The following is an 18,308-nucleotide window of genomic DNA, read 5'->3' on the forward strand; positions in this document are numbered from 1 at the left end:
GGGAGGCTGTCATGGCAACACCCCATATCCAGATGTCTGACTTTTCCTGTGGAAAAGAAACATGTACACACACACACACACACACACACACACACACACACACACACACACCACATATATGTATATGTAGATGATATTATATATGTATATCATCTGCACATATATGCAAATGATATGTAAAGTTTCATTTAAAATGCCCAGACAAAGCATTATGAGACAAAAAAATTCCAAAAATACCATTGAGTCCATTTTGTGTTGGTCATCTACTGCTGGCCAAGGGGCCTGGCATTAAGTATGGTTTGTGTAGCCAGTGAGACTCCATTGGAGAAAACAAGTATTTCCTTCATGAGAGATTATCAATCAAAGGTTTAAGATCTATTTGTTTTTTAAATCCATGTGAATATGTCTGCTATGAATTAATGTCCAGGGGTCCAGAGGCGTCAGAAGGGGACATCAGATCTTCCTGGAACTGCAGGTCCAGGTGGTTGTGAGCAGCCATATGGGAACCAAACCTGGGTCCTCTGTAAAGGCACTGAGTGTTCTTAACTACTGAGCCACCTCTCCAGGCCTCTTATTTTGATTTTTTTTGGGGGGTAGAGGGGGGGGCAGAATTTCATGTAGCCTAGGTAAGCTTTGAATTCTTGATCCTTTACCCTCCAGCTCCTAAATGTTGAGATTACAGGTGTGCACTATTCCACCCAGGGATATATATATATATCTCCATTAGCATTAATTATGGACACATTTTCAAAAGATAGATATTTTCTGGACATGACCATTGTTCTTTCTCAAAGGTTTAGGTGCTGCTCGGCCAGCTGCTTATCAAACGGCTACACTTGGTCAGAGAGAGCCATTTTACGGTGTTCCCTTCTGTTTAAGCACCTTTGGAAGACTCAGGGCTCCCATGTGTTGTAGCGGGATGACAACAGAAAGACGTTGAAATGACCAAGTCATTACTGGAATGTAATTTAACGGGGGAAACAGAAGTCTTGTGGAAACGTGGAGAGGAAGCTGTGCAATGAAATAGAGATGTCAGGATTTTCCTCCACTTAAGATTCAGGAACCCAGCGCACTGAGGCACAAGGAAAGAATTTGATTTACAATTTGAAGGAAACGCCGCAGTAAAATAATTGAGAGCCGGAAAGCAATCTCAGCCTTGCCAAATTGCTTTCCACCATGCATGCTCCATTTAGGCATGAGACGCGTGTACTTACATTTAGTTTATGCATATTTTCTTTCCCTTGTGAATATTCCATCCTGCCGGATTAGGCCTGTTTCTCTGCTCTTGCCAGCAAAAAGAGAATGTCCGAATTGCCCAGTGACAGATCTTCCCTCACAGCCTTATAAACAGAAAATGGTTGGCATTTTTAAGAGCAAAGGTGATAATCTGACTGTTAGTGAAAATATCCCTGGTCTTTACACTATTAACATGGGCTCTTTCAAAATAGTCTGAAATGACCTTGCAGAGCACAAAGAACTGGCAAAATATGCATTAGCAATAATAATTGCTGCCGTTACGAGGATGGTGTGTGCTAGAGATTCAATAAGTTGTTGGCTTTGCGGGTCCTCAGGACTTTCTTACCTACTTGATATTTTAGAGAGAGGAAGCCTTTTACTATGTGCATAGTAGTGACTTCTAGGAAATAATCTTCGAGTTCACGGAAAGGTTAATAAATTCCTTGCTGCACACTGTCAAACCCTCACTCGCTCATTCTCTGAGACCAGAGACATTTGATTACTTCTTGGTAATCTCAGAGAACCAGTAACAAACTTGAATTTAGAAAGTTTCTTACTTGAGGAGCTTTTGCCTGTGGAAGCTTGTTTATTTTTGTGCCAGACACAAGAGCAGAAATTTAAACTTCCCAAACATCTTTTTATTAAAACATAGCCTCTTATGTGTGCAGTTTGTGGCATTTGAAAATATTTCTGGGGCTGGCGAGCTGCCTCAGTTGGTGAAGGTGCTTGCTGCCCAGGCTGGCAACCTAAGTTGATGATGGATGCAGAAAACTGACTCTTACAAATTGTCCTCCGACCTCCATACATGTGGTAGTGACATGCACCCTGTCCTCCCCCCAAATAAAGAAATAAAATGTGAAAAAGGTTAAAGCAAAATTATTTCTGATTTGCTTATAAACCACAACAGCCTGACAGATTCATTTTGATAATAGCTTCACTGAGCCTTGGGAATGTCAGAAGCTGATGTCAGGTCCCAAAGGCCTTCCACACGTGGAGCAGGAAACACCCTTTTTGAGAGAAAAAAATAGGGGTGCTGAAATTGAGCAGGCACAAACATGCAAATGAGGCTGGAGCCCAGAGCATGCCTGCTTTACCTTTAAAATGGGCGGAGCCGGAGCTGGTGCTGTGCTGTGGAACTGGAAGCGGATGGGAACGGGTATGGAAGCGATCCCAGAACCGTTCTCAGAACCATGAACTGTAAGCTCTGAACTTGATGCTTTGTGGCTCTCCTTGACAGACATGTGATCAAGGCCTTGCTAATACTGATCACTGCAGGCACCATGGTGGGATTTCCCTCACAGCCCCAGTTTACATACAGGAGGCTGGGGACAATTTGTTCAAACAGAAAAACATAAAACTTGGCTTTGTCACAAGCCTAAGTTAGACCATAGTTCCATATTATCTGGTGACCAAATGGGGAGATCTGAAGAGCACGCAGTGATATATGACTGTGAAGAAGTTCATGTTACATGTATGAGCACCTACATGCATATATGATGCATGCACATCCATGTACATCCATCTAAGCAGAGAAGTCCCCTACTCAAGTTCATGAGGGCTAAAAAGCTAAAGCATAAAACCCTGACACATAATCATGTAACATTTTCATATATAATGCTTATATTTTGCATTTAAATACTTTCCCATTATATTTGCAGTTATATACAATTTATTTCCTCATTTTTCCTGGAAAGGGTTTTTGTTTTATTTTCCATAGATTGAGGATTTTCAAATGTTTAAAATCTTAAGGCTCCTCTTCAGCAGAGGAAATATGATTCAAGGGCCCATTACCATTCTAGAAACTATACTCACCAAGAATCATCTACAACATTCAAGCCAGGTACAGCCACGTGCACCTGTAACCTGTTCACTAGGGGGCAGAGACAGACAGATCCTGAGAGCTCATTGGCCAGCCAGTGTAGTTGAAATGGCAAGCTTCAGATTCAGTAAGGGACCCCATGCCCTAGGTGGCTTTCACTGTCACCTTGACACAGCCCAGAGTCACTTGAGAAGGGAGTCTCAATTGAGAGATTTCCCAGATCATATTGAATATGTCTGTGGGAGAGTGTCCTGAGGTTAACTGATTGGGAGGTCCCAGCCCATTGTGGGCAGCAACACTCCCTGGGCAGATGGTCCTGAGGTGTATAAGAAAGGGACAGCAAGCAGCATCCCTCCATTGTTTCTGCCTGAAGTTCTTGTTTGAGTTCCTGCCCTGACATCCCTTGATGCTGGACTGTAATCTGTAAGCTGAAGTGAACTCCTTCCTACCCTAAATTGCTTTTGAGCAGAGTATTTAATCCCAGCAACAGACAGAACTCAAAGACTCTTGTGTGCCTGACTTCCTCATCTGTAAATGGACCTGCTGCCAGCAGCTCCTTATGGTGTTGTAAAGATGAACTAACACAGCTCAACCACTTGATTTGGTGGATATATGCTATACGGTCTCAATGAATTATTATTATGTCAGGCTTGAAGACAAAACTGAGATCCATACCGCTTGACTGAAGGTCAGTTGAAGTGCTAAGAAAGTTGGTTTTATCTGTGTCCTCTCCCCCTTACAGGTGGCTCCAGCCATTAAAGAGAAAATGATGAAGAAGGGCAGTGTCATGCTGGGCTACCAGCCCCACCGAGGGAAGGTCAACTTCTTCCGTCAAGTGGTCATCAGCCCTCAAGTGAGCCGGGAAGACATGGACTTCCTGCTAGACGAGATAGACAGCTTGGGGAGGGATATGTAGCCATGGCTTTCATTCCCCAAGAGGCACCAATCCTGTCCTGGGGATGGACACAGATCCAGTGCATCTAGAGACACACTAGGTAGATGACAATCCTTCTGGTGAGATTAGCAAACATTTCCACTCCCACCAGAAAACCAAAATGCTAAGAAAATAGTCCTAAGGGTTCTTTGGCTGCCTGCTGCTACTGGTTATAGAATGAAGAAAGTAGAAGTAATAAAAAACAGTTCCCTCAAATATTATCCCTGGGAACAACCCCGAGAAGACTTTAGTCAGTGCCCTGTGGAGGGACATTGGATTGTAAAGGCTCCCATTGTTCTTTAAAGAGCATAGAAACACACAGCTTGGAGCTTACAGCAGTGAACCTCACAGCACAGCCCCTATGCCACCAGCAAGAGTGTCACCGAGGAACTTACTAAAAATTCACACTCTCCACACTTACCCCATACCATCGGAACCAGAAACTCTGCTTCTAGCATCCCAGGTTTTAGTGAACCCAGTCAGTGAGTCTTATGCACAGTAAAATCTGAGAAACAGCGGTTCAGGGAAAACCTTTACCCATGTTCTACCAGAAAAAGGACATGTAATATTTCAGTAGCCCCTTAGCCAGGATTTGAAGAATACAACTGTGGTGTTTGTACTACAAATGTTCAGGGTGCCTGAAACATGTCAAAGACACACACACACACACACACACACAAAGAGAGAGATTATGCAAGATTCTTACTGCCTAAAGATGTATTTTTATTTTTGCTGAAGTTGGGCTGAAGTTGGGCTGAAGTTTTTTTTCCCCCAAGGAGTTAAAATGAATTGTTATCTACCCTAATTTATCTGAGTTAGAGACTGGGGTGAAAAGCAAACACTTTGTAGAGTGCCCTTTTGATCAGTGATACACAAGCACTAATCCATTTCTTCAAATATGCCCCTGGGTGGGAACAAACCCTGCACATCTGTGTGGGTCTCTATCCCGCTTTTAGACTTTCGAATGCATTTCTTGTTTTCACTCTTGGCTTTCTAGGGAATAGAATAAGTGACCAGAGGTGAACTCTGAGGCTGTATAGCATTCTCTCCCCCAAACTCTGAAATGCCACTGAGACTTGTTTGATGCTTTCTCTTGGCAGAGACTCTAGAATCAGAGACCTTTCCATGGTGGCCCTCCATTGTTAATGGAAGTAGATGATTGTAACTCTCTCTCCGACCACCATCTTAGATTTATTTCCTTTGACTAAGAAACAGACAGGATTCAGAGATGAGGGTGTAGAATGAAGACTGTGTGTTGAGAGTTGTCCAGGTGTGGGACTTATGATCGCCACCTTGTACTGTATCACTAACTCGTGACATTTACATCTTGAGAAACAGATGTGCCCTGTATAGTGCTCACTGAACTCATTGTAGAGTGCACAGTCTTTCACTATCTCTACTCATCAGGGTATTTTCACTTCATTTTCTGAATTGCTTCAACCTCCCTGGTGGTGGGAGCTATCTGGGCATGATTTGATTCTTGTTGCCTTTTAAAAATTGTCTACATAAAATGCTCCTAAAACCGATGCTTGAAATAAGCTGTATGTCCTGAAATAAAAGCCGTGTCAGCACTGTGTGTGATTGGCAGTTCTTTTTCTGTTTGTTCTTCTTCTATAGATGGTATCAATACAGTTTTAAGAAGTGAACAGGGTTCAACTGGAAATTTAGTTTAACAACGGAAGAAACTAGAAATGGTCTAGCTTATTTAACACCTAAAAAAAATTGGAAAAGAATGTACAGAGAAGTATGGGTTGGTTGTTTAGTCATTTTTTTCTACTATGCAATCACGGGAAACTCAATAGCCACAGCTCAAATCCCACTGTGCCTTTGATGAGACATGGTAGGTTTTTGATGCATGGCAAATACCACTGGGATCAGATCATTTACAATCCCATTATTTTTGTTTGTTTCTTGAAATATTCTGCTAACACTATCAATCAGGCATTTGGCTCAATGTTTATAAGAATAATCATTTGAGAGGGTAGGGTAACAGCTCACTCAGTAAAACATTTGCCTTAGAAGCATGAAGACCTGAGTCAGATCCCTCAGAACTCACAAAGAAAAAAGGCTGGGTGTGGTGACCTGCTCTTGTAATCTAGCCCTGGGAAAACAGTCAGATCCCTGAGCCAGATAGCCCTATCTACTAGAGACTCTGTCTCAAACAATGTCAATAAATAAATAAACAGATAAATAAATAAATACATAAATACATAATAAATAGAATCAAACTAAACCAAAACATAGGCTATGGATAGAATAGATGAAATTGTCTTTTAAAATCTTCATTCTGGAAAAGCCAGAGAATTGCCAAGGAGGTCAAGTGGTGGCGGGGCAAATGCAGTTACCCAAAAGTCAAACTCTGCTGAAAATGGAGTAAGAGGTTTTGTTTAAGCACCCTTTCAATTCTGGCATTAAATGAGCTAAGCTGTTGTGGCTTTTACCAATTTGACTAATTGACAGTGGTCAGACCCTTCCTGTTGTCAAGTTGCCTCTGGAAAGAGAAAGGTCAACTGAGCAATCCCTTTTAGGACAGGCTGGACTGACATCATAGCAATTGGGCTGCTTTCACCAGGCAGCATACACACTACCCCCCAGGTGCAAGGGCCACTGTTACCGAAGCTACAGCAACCTGCACCCACTGCCCCCCAGAGACTGTGCTCCAGCCATGATGGCTGCAGGTGACTTGTATGGGTGACTTGAGATGACCTTGTTAACCCTGAAGCTTTTCAACTCTCTAAAGTCAGATTAGGGGATAGCATATTCCCCCAGTGACCCAACAGAAAGCTCAAGATTGGTGTCATTTGAGGCCAGTGACAGGTCCTTCTGCGTAAGTGTTAAGATTGGTGGAACTGGAAGCAGCTGTGATTGGTGCAAATTAGTCTTATATTTGCATGCCGCACCCTCTGCTTGGCTGATTGGCTTATTTTTCCAGCCAGCTAGGAAACACCCCCTGTGCTTCCCCCTCTGCTTCTCACAGGATGGTTTGACTTGCCTGATAATGATCTTTATCATGCTTTCATTAGGGTTACTTTTGCTGCAATGAAGCCCCATGACCAAAAGCAAAGTGGAGAGAAAACAGTTTATTTGGCATATACTTCCACATTGTAGTTCATCATCGAAGGAAGTCAGGACAGGAATTCAAATAGAGCAGGAACCTAGAAACAGGAGCTGATGCAGAGGCAATGGAAAAGTGCTGCTTACTGGTTTGCTCATCATGACTTGATAAGCTTGTTTTGTTGTTGTTGTTAATTGTTTTTTTAACCTACCACCACCAGCCAAAGTATGGTACCACCCATAATGGACTGGACCATCTCCCATCAATCACTAATTGGAAATTATGAAAGCATTTTCTCAGCTGAGGTTCCCTACTTTCAGATAACTCTAGCTTGTGTCAAATTGACAGAAAACTAGCCAGCACAGGTAGTGTAGGCTGGGTTGGTCATGCAAAGAGGAGACGACCACAGGGACAGAAGAGGTGGCAGTACCTGCCACTGTTGAGGCAGTGGCAGCAGCCATAGCAATAGGGAGGAGGCAGCTGAAGAGTTCCAGAGAGAGGAATGAGGACAGAGACAGTGAGGAAGAGAAATGGTGGGATGTGTAAGGATGGCAGGCATATAGAGACAGTGACATAATGCAAAAACCAAAGTTAGCAGAAAGCACAAAGCTCAATGAGACAAAGATGGGATACTGTAGGCCCTGGCTACTTGAAGATGCCAGGGAATAGCAAGTCCTAAGGGCTACATATCTAGATCTCCAAGGCTCAAGAGCTATAATTTAAGCTGTGTTGAGGGTCAAGGATCCTAATGCCCAAGGTTTTGGAGCTGTGCCATGAACTGGTGCCAAGCACTACTATTGCTAGTTTCTACTAAGAGCGGAGGGTTGTACTAAATGCTGAGGGCCAGGCCAAGAGTTGGTGTAGCTCAGAGAAAGAAGCCTCAGACATGAGCATCTAGAATTCAGCTCTTTAACTTCTAAAGCTGACAACCTCTACATCTCTGGGCTTGGATCTATGAGCCTCTGTGCCTGCCAGCTCATTCCAAAAATGTTTGAACTTGAGGTTCTAAGACTGCCAGCATTGGAAAGCCAGGTGCTCCTTTTCTACTTATGACTTCCATCTGTGTGGAACCAAATGACCCCAGCCAGTGGTCTGGTAACAGCAGTGAGCATTATGAAGAGAAACAGAGAATAAAAGAGAGTGTGGAGGGAGTAAGGTGTACAATCAACTGTAGAACAGTTGATCAGGCAAGCCTCTGATATTTGAACTGTTGGGCAGAGGGTTTAAGCAAGTAAGGGAGAGAGTTTCTTAGGAAAGAATGAGCCACATGGAGGAGGTAGTAAGGTCAGAGTGTGACTGCATCCACAGTGTATCCAAGGACCAGCATGGAGCTAACTGACAGGGGCAAATGTTGGGAGTAGCTAGCATGTGATTAAGTCAAAGAAGTTCTTGGAAGGCAGTCACACGGACCTGGGTGGGTGGGTGGGATCTAGAGTGACATGGAAGCACACTAGCATATTTGACATGAGTATAAGAAGAAGCACACAACTTGATCTTTGGACACTGGGGTGTTAACAGGGAGGAATAGACACAGAAAGAACAAATTCATATACATTCTAATAATGTTTGAAAAAAACAAATATGGCTGATTAGTTATTACTCCAACTCCACAAAACACACATGAAAATAAAACATAAAATACAAAAGGAAGGGAAACAATAAAAAAAAAAGTCTGTTCCTGGTACCTCATTTACTTCTGGGCTTGCTTTCTGGTTCTTGAGTCTGGGTGATGTCTTCCACCGTGTATCTGTGACTCTGTCTTCCACACTACACATCATGCTTTCTTCTACTTCTTTCCCCAGCTTCTTTGAAACTGGATCTATCTTCACACCTCCGTCTCCACAACACTAAAATCGTTTGCCCTCATCTCTATTTCCCATAGCTTTTAGTACTTGCAAACGAATGCCATGTAAATTTTTGTTAAGATATTTTCCAGTGTGGCCCAGCAATTTCACAGCTTCCGAATACTTAGCTGTTGCTGGAGGGCTTCTCTCCAGGTTCCACCAAGCCCCACAGTCCCACAATCCATGTATAAAATAATCACTCAGATGCTTATAATACTTATAAACTGTATGGCCATGGCAGGCTTCTTGCTAACTGTTCTTATATCTTAAATTAACCCATTTCTATAAATCTATACTTTGCCACGTGGCTGGTGGCTTACCGGAGTCTTTACATGCTGCTTATCCTGGCAGTGGCTGCAGTGTCTCTCCCCCTTCTTCCTGTTTCCCCATTTCTTCTCTCTCCTTGTCCTGCCTATACTTCCTGTCTGGTCACTGGCCATCAGTGTTTTATTTATATAGAATGATATCCATAGCACTTAGCAGTTTCACCTGGCTTGTTTTGTTTGTTTGTTTGTTTGTTTTCCAGGAGAGCATTTCTCTACCAAAGCTGCAACCTTGTCTCTATATCTAATTTTGAAATCTCTAACACGGGATCTTTCAAGTTATCCTTTCAAGGAAAATGAGGATAACGTGAGCCACTGGATCATGCAATAACCAAGTATTTCTAAATCCCCACATCATGATGGGAACACACTATTATGTGCATCAATGCTGGTGAACTCCAGTGTGCCATCCTAGCATCTTTGGGATTCCTCTTTACTCTTTATAAACTGGGCAGTTCACATAAGCAAGTCCATAGTATACTAAGTTCACCTGCTCAGGGTTCTTGTAGCTCAGAAGATTGGAAGCCTTGATATCCCTGTATACATACTCATGGATGTTGGGGCATTTTGAAAGAAAATGACCCTCAAAGAGAGTGGAACTAAAGGGAGGTGTGGCCTTATTGGAGTAGGTTTTGTTGGAGCAAGTGTCACTGTGAAGGTGGGTTTTGAGGTCTCATATATGCTCAAGATACCACCCAGTGTTTCAGTCTACTTCCTGCTGCCTGCAAGGTGTAGGAATCTCAGCTACTTCTCCAGCACCATGTCTGTCTGCACACCACCAGGTCCCACCATGATGATAATTGACTGAACCTCTGAACTATAAGCAAGCCACCCCCATGAAATGTTTTTCTTTTTAAGAGTTGCCATGGTCATGCTGTCTCTTCACAATAGAAACCCTAACAAAGACAGAAGTTGGTACTAGGGACTGGGGTATTACTGTGGTAGGCCTGGCCATGTTTTTGTTTGAAGGAATATGGACTTTAGGACTGTGGATTAGAAAAGCAGTTATAACACTTCAAGTGCTGCTTAATGGGCCGTACTAGTAGGAGCATAGAAGACAGTGGTGCTGAATGTAATTTGATGAACTATGGAGGGCTGGTTCAAGAGGTCTCAAAGTAGAAGAATATTAGTCTGTTGCCTAGAGATCATTCTTGTGATATTTTGGTGGAATGTGGCTGCTTTTTGCCCTTGTCTGAAGAGTCTGCCTGAGGCTAAAGTAGAGAGGTTTTGGATTAATTCTGTTGGCAGAGGAAATCTCAAAACAGCCTAGTATAAACTGTTTATGGTTATTATCATTAATTCTAATGAAGATTTGTAATGAAAAGGAATAAGCTGAGCAAATAAAAATATAAAATATACAGATGCAGAAAGAGGGTACCAGGAAGTAGAATAGAGTTAAATCCTGTGTTCAAGGAGATTAAGAAATTGAATAAAGGGAGTGGTGACCTCATGGAAAGACCCCATCCAGCTAAGTTTCCAACTTGTGAAAAAGTATTAAGAAAATCTTAGAACTGGGTATGGTGGTGCATGTCTTTAATCCCAGGACTCCAGAGGCAAAGGCTGGTGGGTCTCTGAGTTTGAGGCCAGCCTGATCTATAGAGCAAATTCAAGGACAACCAAGCTTAGGCAGTAAAGGAAAAAAGAAACCAGTGAAGATGTAATTAAATGAGGGGGCTGTGTTCCAGCCCTAGCAAGCAATAGAACTTGGCAGCTTTGGCCATATAGTTCTGGAGTTAAGGATAAAAAAAAAAGGAGCTGTGGAATTTGCCTCCACATCTAAGGAAAACCACTGAGGCCAGGCATGTGTCAGGGGCGTCCCTGACTGGAGGCCAGTAGAGAGGCCATTTCACATGAAGCTGTGAAGGTGAAGCCTGGATTACCTTGGAGACCCCAAGAGGCTGGAGATGCCAGAGTCAGGGGATACCTACCAAGGAGAGCTGCTAACAGGGAGTGGAACCAGCCCAAGAGAAAGAAATGTGTTGCAGTCAACAAAGCTGAAAAGAGTTGGAGATCTGAAGAGCATTTTGACATCAGATATGGAGATGCAGAGTTAGGAGTTTGCCCAGCTGGTTTTCGGTCTTGCTTTGGTCCAGTATTTCCTTACTATGCTCCCTTCCCTATGCTTTGGAATGGTAATGTGTATCCTGTGCCATTATTTATTGTAAGTATGTGATCTGCTTTTTAATCTTGATTTTACAGGGGATTACAGTTAAGAGATTGTATGAATCTCAGAAGAGACTCTGAACTTAAGACTTTTAAACAAGTTGAGACTGTGATAGACTATGCGGACTTTCGAAGTTGGACTGAATGCATTTTTGCATTATGATATAGCTACAAGTCTTTGGGGGCCAGGGAGTGGAATATGGTGGTTTGAAAGAAAATGACTCCCAGAGAGAATGGCACTAAAGGGAGGTATGGCCTTGTTGGAGTAGGTGTTGAGATAATTTAAATGTAATTGGCCCCCATAAGCTCATAGAGAGTGGTAGTATTGGGAGACTTGGCATTGAAGTCGGTGTGGCCTTGTTGAAGAAAGTGTGTCACCGTGGTGGCAGGCTTTGAGGTCTCTTGTGCTTGAGCTTCACTCAGTGTCACAGTTGCCTTCTGATCAAGATGTAGCCAGCACCATGTCTGCCTGCATGACACCATGCTCCCCGCCATGATGATAATGGACTGAACCTCTGAACTGAGGGCAGCCATCTCAAATAAATGTTTTCCTTTATAGGAGTTGCTGTGGTCATGGTGTCTCTTCACAGCAATAGAAACCCTGACTAAGATAGGTGTGGTCTTGTTGGAGGAAGTATGTCACCGTAGAGGTGGGCTTTGAGGTCTCATATATGCTGAAGATAACTTCCAGTGTCTCAGTCTACTTCCTGCTGCCTGCAAGATGTAGGACTCTCAGCTACTTCGCCAGTTCATGTCTGCCTGCATACCGCCATGTCTCACCATGATGATAATGGACTGAACTTGTGAAATGCAAGTGAGCCACCCCAATTAAATGTTTTCCTTTATAAGAGTTGCCATCTTCATGGTGTCTCTTTATAGCAATAGAAACCCTAACTAAGACAAGTATATTCCAGGACATCTAGAGTTCTTAAGCCACACAGTTTTCTCTTAAAATTTGACATTTGTTTCATATATTTTCTAATGGTCACTCCCAAATTTTTTCCCTGTTATGAAGTGATTTTATTAAATGCAGTTAGACATGCTATAGTTCTTGGCAAAAAAAAACAGTTCAAGCAAGCAAATTTGGTCATTTATATTAGGGCTGTAACAGAGGAAGTGGTGATTGGGGGTTTGATTCTAGAAGTTTCTTTCTATAGGTGGATTGATAGGCATATTAGTGACTTTTCTCACTGTTGTGATAATGACTCATAGGAGGAACAATCCTAGAAGGATTCATGATGGAGAAGACAGCTTATCTCAAGGAACAGAGGAAAAGGAAAGAATACAGAAAGGCCGAGTTGTAGTTCTTAAGAATATACTCACAGTTGGCAGGAGAGATGGCTCTGTGGTTAAGGGCACTTGTTACTCTTCCAGAGGACTGGGTTGAATTCCTAACATCTACATGCAGCTCATCACTATCCATAACTTAACCAGCAGACACCAGGCAAGGACATGGTAGACAGATACACATGTAGGCCAAACACTCATACACATAAAAATAAATAAGTAAACCTTTTCAAAAGGTAACACCCACAGTAAGCCACTTGTCAGGTGCCTGCTCTCATTTTCCTCTACCCCCCAGTAATCTCTTCATGTTGTGAATCCAATGAGGGGTTAATACAGCAATTAGGTTAGACTCCATATGTCCAACATGCTCCAAAGCCTGTCGTTGGAACCGGCCTCCCAGTGTAAGAGCCCGTAGTGGGTGGCTCACATTCGAGGCACACTAGGATTGGCGAATGGAAGAGAGTGTCCATAGAACAAGGAGGAATTCAGGACACTTCCATATTCTCTAGGTTGGACAACTATTAGGAAGGAGTTGTGGCTTCTTGAAATGAGAACATAGATTTATAATGTCACCTGATGGTAGGCTGTACAAGATTTGAGCTGCCTATAAATCAGCCAAGCCCAGGGGATTTATTGGTGATTATGAATCTTAGCTTCAGGGAGGAAGTTGGGATGAAAGACTTAAATTGCAGGTCCACCAATGTAGTCACAGGATTGGGTGAGATCATGCAGACCATGTTTGAAGGTTAAGAAAGGGGGAGCAAGCAAAAGGCAAAAACCTGGGACGCCAGACCACAAGGAGGAAAAACCTGCCAAGTCCCTACAGAGAAGTGTCTTTGTTACCTTCCCTATAGCTGAGAAAGAATACTCTAACAATGACAGCTTAGTGAGGAAAAGATTCTGTTACAATTTTGCACACTCACTGTTTAAACACAGCACCATCACTATGAAAAACCACGTTTAGTGTGGATTAGTGATGATGGATGATGTCAATGATGATTTAATTCCTTCAGGCAGTGCTGGTTATATTTCTTAAAGCAATGCTTATCTTGTGAAACCAAAGCACAAGGCAGAACTCAATCAGCATGTTTCTCTGGGGCATTTGTGTAAACTCAGACACATGTTGGTAGTGTCCGTGACTCAGCATAGTCCACAGCTTTGAAGAGGCATTCCCACAAATGCAGTACTGTCCCCAGGCTAGGGTCTGTTCCCCAGCCAAGAAGAGCCAGGGTACAGCCATTGCTTCTTTGGTTTTAGAAGACATTGTTCAAAGATTCCAATCAGCCCAACCAAGTTCAAGTGTGGAGGATGAAAATCTCGGGGATATCATCTAGAAACCACCACCTCTGCATTCCAGGTGTTTATCAACTTGAAGTGCTCATGAGTAGGAATTTGAGAGGGAAAAAAAAAAGCATTTCTCAGAACATGAATTATAGTTATTATGACCCATTATTTACCTCCAAATACTTCATCATATCTGTTTGTTATGTAGAGGAAAGCTTTAACGTACATTCCTGGTAGGGAGCTGCCCCAGTCTCAAACAGTACTCTGAAAATAATTAGCTACCATTTCACCAAAAGCTTCCCTTCAGGGGCTCGTGCCGTGTTTCCTGCTTTTATTTTTATTTTGTGTGTATGTGCGTATGTCTGTCACAGTTTTGTGACCAGGAGTTCAGGTGCCCGCAGAGGCCAGTAGAGAGCCTAAGTCTCCTGTCACTGGCATTACAATGATTCCTAAGGGGCCAACATGGGTGCTGGGAACCAAACTTGGGTCCTCTAAAAGAGCAGCAAGTGCTCTTCATTTTTGACATGCATCTCCAGTCCCATCACCTACTTTTTCTAAAAAATCAACAAGAGAACTTTGTTAGTTATCATGTGTGTACAGTTGGGTGCTCACTAGTGTTCAAGACAGACATTGCCTCCTGTCTTCTGACCCAGGGCCCCTCATAGACTGCCGGGGACATTCAGAAGCACACAGTGTGGAATTTCAAAGGATTTCCCTGGGTTTCTGTTTAACAGCCTTAGCCTAAAGTCATCCTGTCCCACTATGTAGCCTGAATAGTGTAGGTGACCAGAATGTCACCCGAAAAATGACTGTGGGAGTCCAGAATATGCTACACCACAAACATCTCTTTAGCATTTGGACTATTTTGAGGTGACTATTTTGAAAATGTAGCAATAATAATTAAAGAAGAGATTATGGACTTGAGGAGGAGTGGGGGGCTGGAAGAAGAGAGTGGGGGAGAGACAGTGTAAACAGTACTCATGCATGAAATTCTCAAAAATGACGATAAAATAAAGGTGCGATTTCGGCTTCATTAGAATAGGAAGATGATTAACAAGTTATTTTTAAGTGCGGCAAATATCAGGAGGTATATTAGAATTAGATTATGCCATGTGCGACTGATTGGCAGGCCCTGCAATGTGGGAAGTTCACAATCTTGTCTTGATCAGCAGTGTTTGCAAAGCAGGCCTGAAAGGCATGGCCCCCAACCCATAAAGAATGAAGCAAGCAGAAACTAATTAGAAATGTGATAAGCAATGATTAGGCAGTTACTTCAGGGGGAAAATGAACAAAATGAGCAGATGTCAACTGGGATAACCTCTGTGGAAAAGGATAGACAAGCTTGCTTAGATGCAAAGTTCCCCACGTGTCACCTGGGGAAGCAGGTTCCCTCAAGATGGGGCCATTAGCATGTCATTTGCACACAGATTTTTTTTTTTAAAAGGAAAAGGTCACCACAAAACAGGAACTCTTAGGAGCCAGCAAGCCCTGCATTTAAAAGACAGTGAATGGCAGGAGGGATGGGGTCCCTGCAGAGGGTGTTTGGAGGGCTGTTGCCAACTGCTAATACTCCTGACCTCCGGTAGCCAGAACTGAAATGACTGGTGTAAACAGCCCGGAGGAGGGTCAGAAGACCTTGGCTTCTGTTTAGGCTGAGGCTCTTGAGTCTGAGCCCAGGGACCTTGTACATTTGGAGGAAAAAAAAAAAAAAATCAAGACTTTCTCTTCCTGTGTGCCTGCCTCTGTTGTTTGACTGGTGCTGTGGTTTGAGTGTGAGTTGAGGCTTACCCTTGAGCCCTAACTGGTGGTGGTATTTCAGAAAGTTGTGGAACTTTAGTGGGGGCGGGGGAGGAGGCTCACTGGAGAAGTGGGTCATCAATGGTCCACTTGTAGCTTTGTAGCAAGGTTCCATGTCTGAATTTTGCTTCATGATCATGGACACAGTGTGTCCACCCGCCTCCTGTTCCTGCCGCTGTATCTGTTAATCCCTTGACTTGATCAAGACCTCTATCTCAAAACAGTTTTGAGCCAAATTTGAAGCAAGCTTTAATTAAATACTGACCAGAATGATGGACTCTGGCCAGGTTCATTCCTGAGTTCCCAGAAAATGGTGACGAGTTACATTTTGCAGAATCTTAAAAAGGCATACCCATAATGCTCTGCATTTCCCACCAGGTGCAATGTATATATTCTGACATACTTCCTGCCTGTTCACCTCCTGTCTACATCCAATCAGGGGCAAGCATACATCCTGACATATTTCCTGCCCATGTACCTCCTGCCTCCATGTGATCAAACACATCCAGTGCCGTTGATCTCCCTGCTTGTTAGGGAGATCAAAAACAAATGGCTTGTTATCTTCCATAAATAACAGCCTCCATCATTTCAGAAAGTATCTGTCCTTGGGCAAGAGGCTTACAGGTTAGAGTCATTCATGAAACCGTGGATCTCTTAGGCACAGTAATTAAAACTTAAAACATAACTCTGGCTCTCACATATCTTTCATTGCCAACCATAACAGACTGTGTCACCTTGAACTGAAAACCCAAACCCATCCTCCCTGCTTGTCAGGAATTTGATCCCAGCAACCAGAAAAGTAATTCAACTCATGAGCCGGGCCATTGTGCCCTCCAGGCCTCTGTCTTGCTGCCTCTAGCCTCCCTGGCATTCGAGGAGGGCAGTTTGATTCCCGAGCCTGGCTGCTGTCGTTAGACTTCTCCTGTAACTGGAGTGGGAACTGAATGGAAACATCCAGATGAACATACAAAGGAAACCAGCTTGCAAAGGAAGACCGGAAGCTCATCCTTACCTGGGCTTCATCCAAGGAACAGAGCATGCACATATATGCATGTTCAGGGAGTAAGGTGGGGGTGGGGAGGGGCCCCTCAGGTAGGAGAGGCAAGGACCATGAGGATCCTATAAAGGACCATAGAGCAGACGGCCAGAGGTTTGGGGGCTCTTTTCTCAGCCCACTAGGGCACTTCCATTCCTGATTTAAATAAGCTGTCTCTATTTTTAGACAAGAATTGACAGCCCTCTAAACTCATCTCCTGTGGTTGCCATACATAAGTACTGTTATCTCCCAAGACTTTAACAAACGAAGCCCGTTCTTTGTTCATGTATCATCCAAGATAGAACATTTGTGAAAGTCCAGGCTTCAAGTTCTACTCTTTCTAATACCTGTTGAAATAAAGGCATATTTGCTAAAAACAAACAAACAAACAACAACAACAATAAAACAAACCATGCTCTTGATGGCTGGCAGACTGTGAAATCATCTCAGGCTCCAGCACTCAGCTTACACCTGAAGAATAGCTATGTGCACTCAGCCGCTCACCCCCCCCCCCCTTCTTCTCTCAGCAAGAATTCCTTCAGACCTTGTTAGGAGAATGCTAGGCAGATTAAGCAGAGAGGAGAGAATGTTCTGGTTCTCCTGGAGCAAACAGACACATGGGGAGGCAGATACAAGGATGGAAGAGTAGATGGCAACCACACCCCACAGTGTGGCCTCTGTTCCACTAGTCTGGCCAGTGTTAATCAGGAGACAACATGAAATACAGAAAAGCAAGCATTTCAGTTACTCAAAATTCTGGTTCCTGGATGACTGGGCTTTGCCCCTGATTGTACATGGGCAAATCTTCCCCTGGGCCTGATGGAGAACCAGGGCTAATGCTCATTGAGAAAGCGTTTTGTTCATATTGCCAACACTCAGGTAGGCAGATCCTTTCCAGCCTCTGGCCTGTACCACATGTCTCCTTCCCTCTGTTTTTAATGCTGTATCTAGACTTCTCCTGCTTTTATGCTAAGTAGCAACTTAATATCTGCCAAGATGCAGGCAAGGTTCTCCAAGTTCAAAATACAAATGCAAAGCTGTGCGTGGACCACCACGGGCAGTCACCAGCACACTAGTAAGAGAATGGAGCACACACGGCAGATGCACATTCTCTAAAGCAGCCCTCTGTGACAGTCCTGGAACTAACAGCCATATGGGCCAAAGCAGTTCCTGGGATGGGGAGAGAGGCCATGCTGCCACACCAAGGGCCACCACGCCTGGACACAGAGATGACAAGGGACAGCAGGCTGCCAACCCCTACTGCTTTCTCTCTTATTAGTGAGCTTCTGTCAGGGATTGTTTTTTAGTTGTACAGATGTGGGTGGTGAGGCCAGAGGTAACGCTCCAGTGCTGTTCCTTAGACCTTGACATAGTCTCTTCATGGAGACTGGGGGCTCGGGTAGGCAAGGCTGGTTGACCAGAAAGCCCCAAGGAGCCTGTCTCTGCCTCCTCAGCTGGGATTATAAGCACATGACATCACCTGTAGGTTTTTTTGTTTGTTTGTTTGTTTGTTTTTTGCCTGGGATCTAA

The 18,308-nt window shown here is 43.5% G+C and overlaps 1 protein-coding gene across 2 annotated transcripts in view; it reads left to right on the top strand.

Moving 5' to 3' along the window:
• The window catches only part of Gadl1 (glutamate decarboxylase like 1), a 175,793-nt gene extending 170,233 nt beyond the window's left edge, over positions 1–5,560 (top strand). For both annotated transcript variants that reach the window (XM_042281898.2, XM_006970253.4), the window contains exon 15: positions 3,798–5,560. In XM_042281898.2, the coding sequence (XP_042137832.1) occupies positions 3,798–3,971 (174 nt within the window). In that variant the 3' untranslated portion in view covers positions 3,972–5,560. The remainder of the gene's footprint in view (positions 1–3,797) is intronic.
• The last annotated feature ends 12,748 nt before the right edge of the window (positions 5,561–18,308 follow it).

The sequence above is a fragment of the Peromyscus maniculatus genome, chromosome 7, assembly GCF_049852395.1.
Source record: "Peromyscus maniculatus bairdii isolate BWxNUB_F1_BW_parent chromosome 7, HU_Pman_BW_mat_3.1, whole genome shotgun sequence".
Taxonomy (NCBI): domain Eukaryota; kingdom Metazoa; phylum Chordata; class Mammalia; order Rodentia; family Cricetidae; genus Peromyscus; species Peromyscus maniculatus.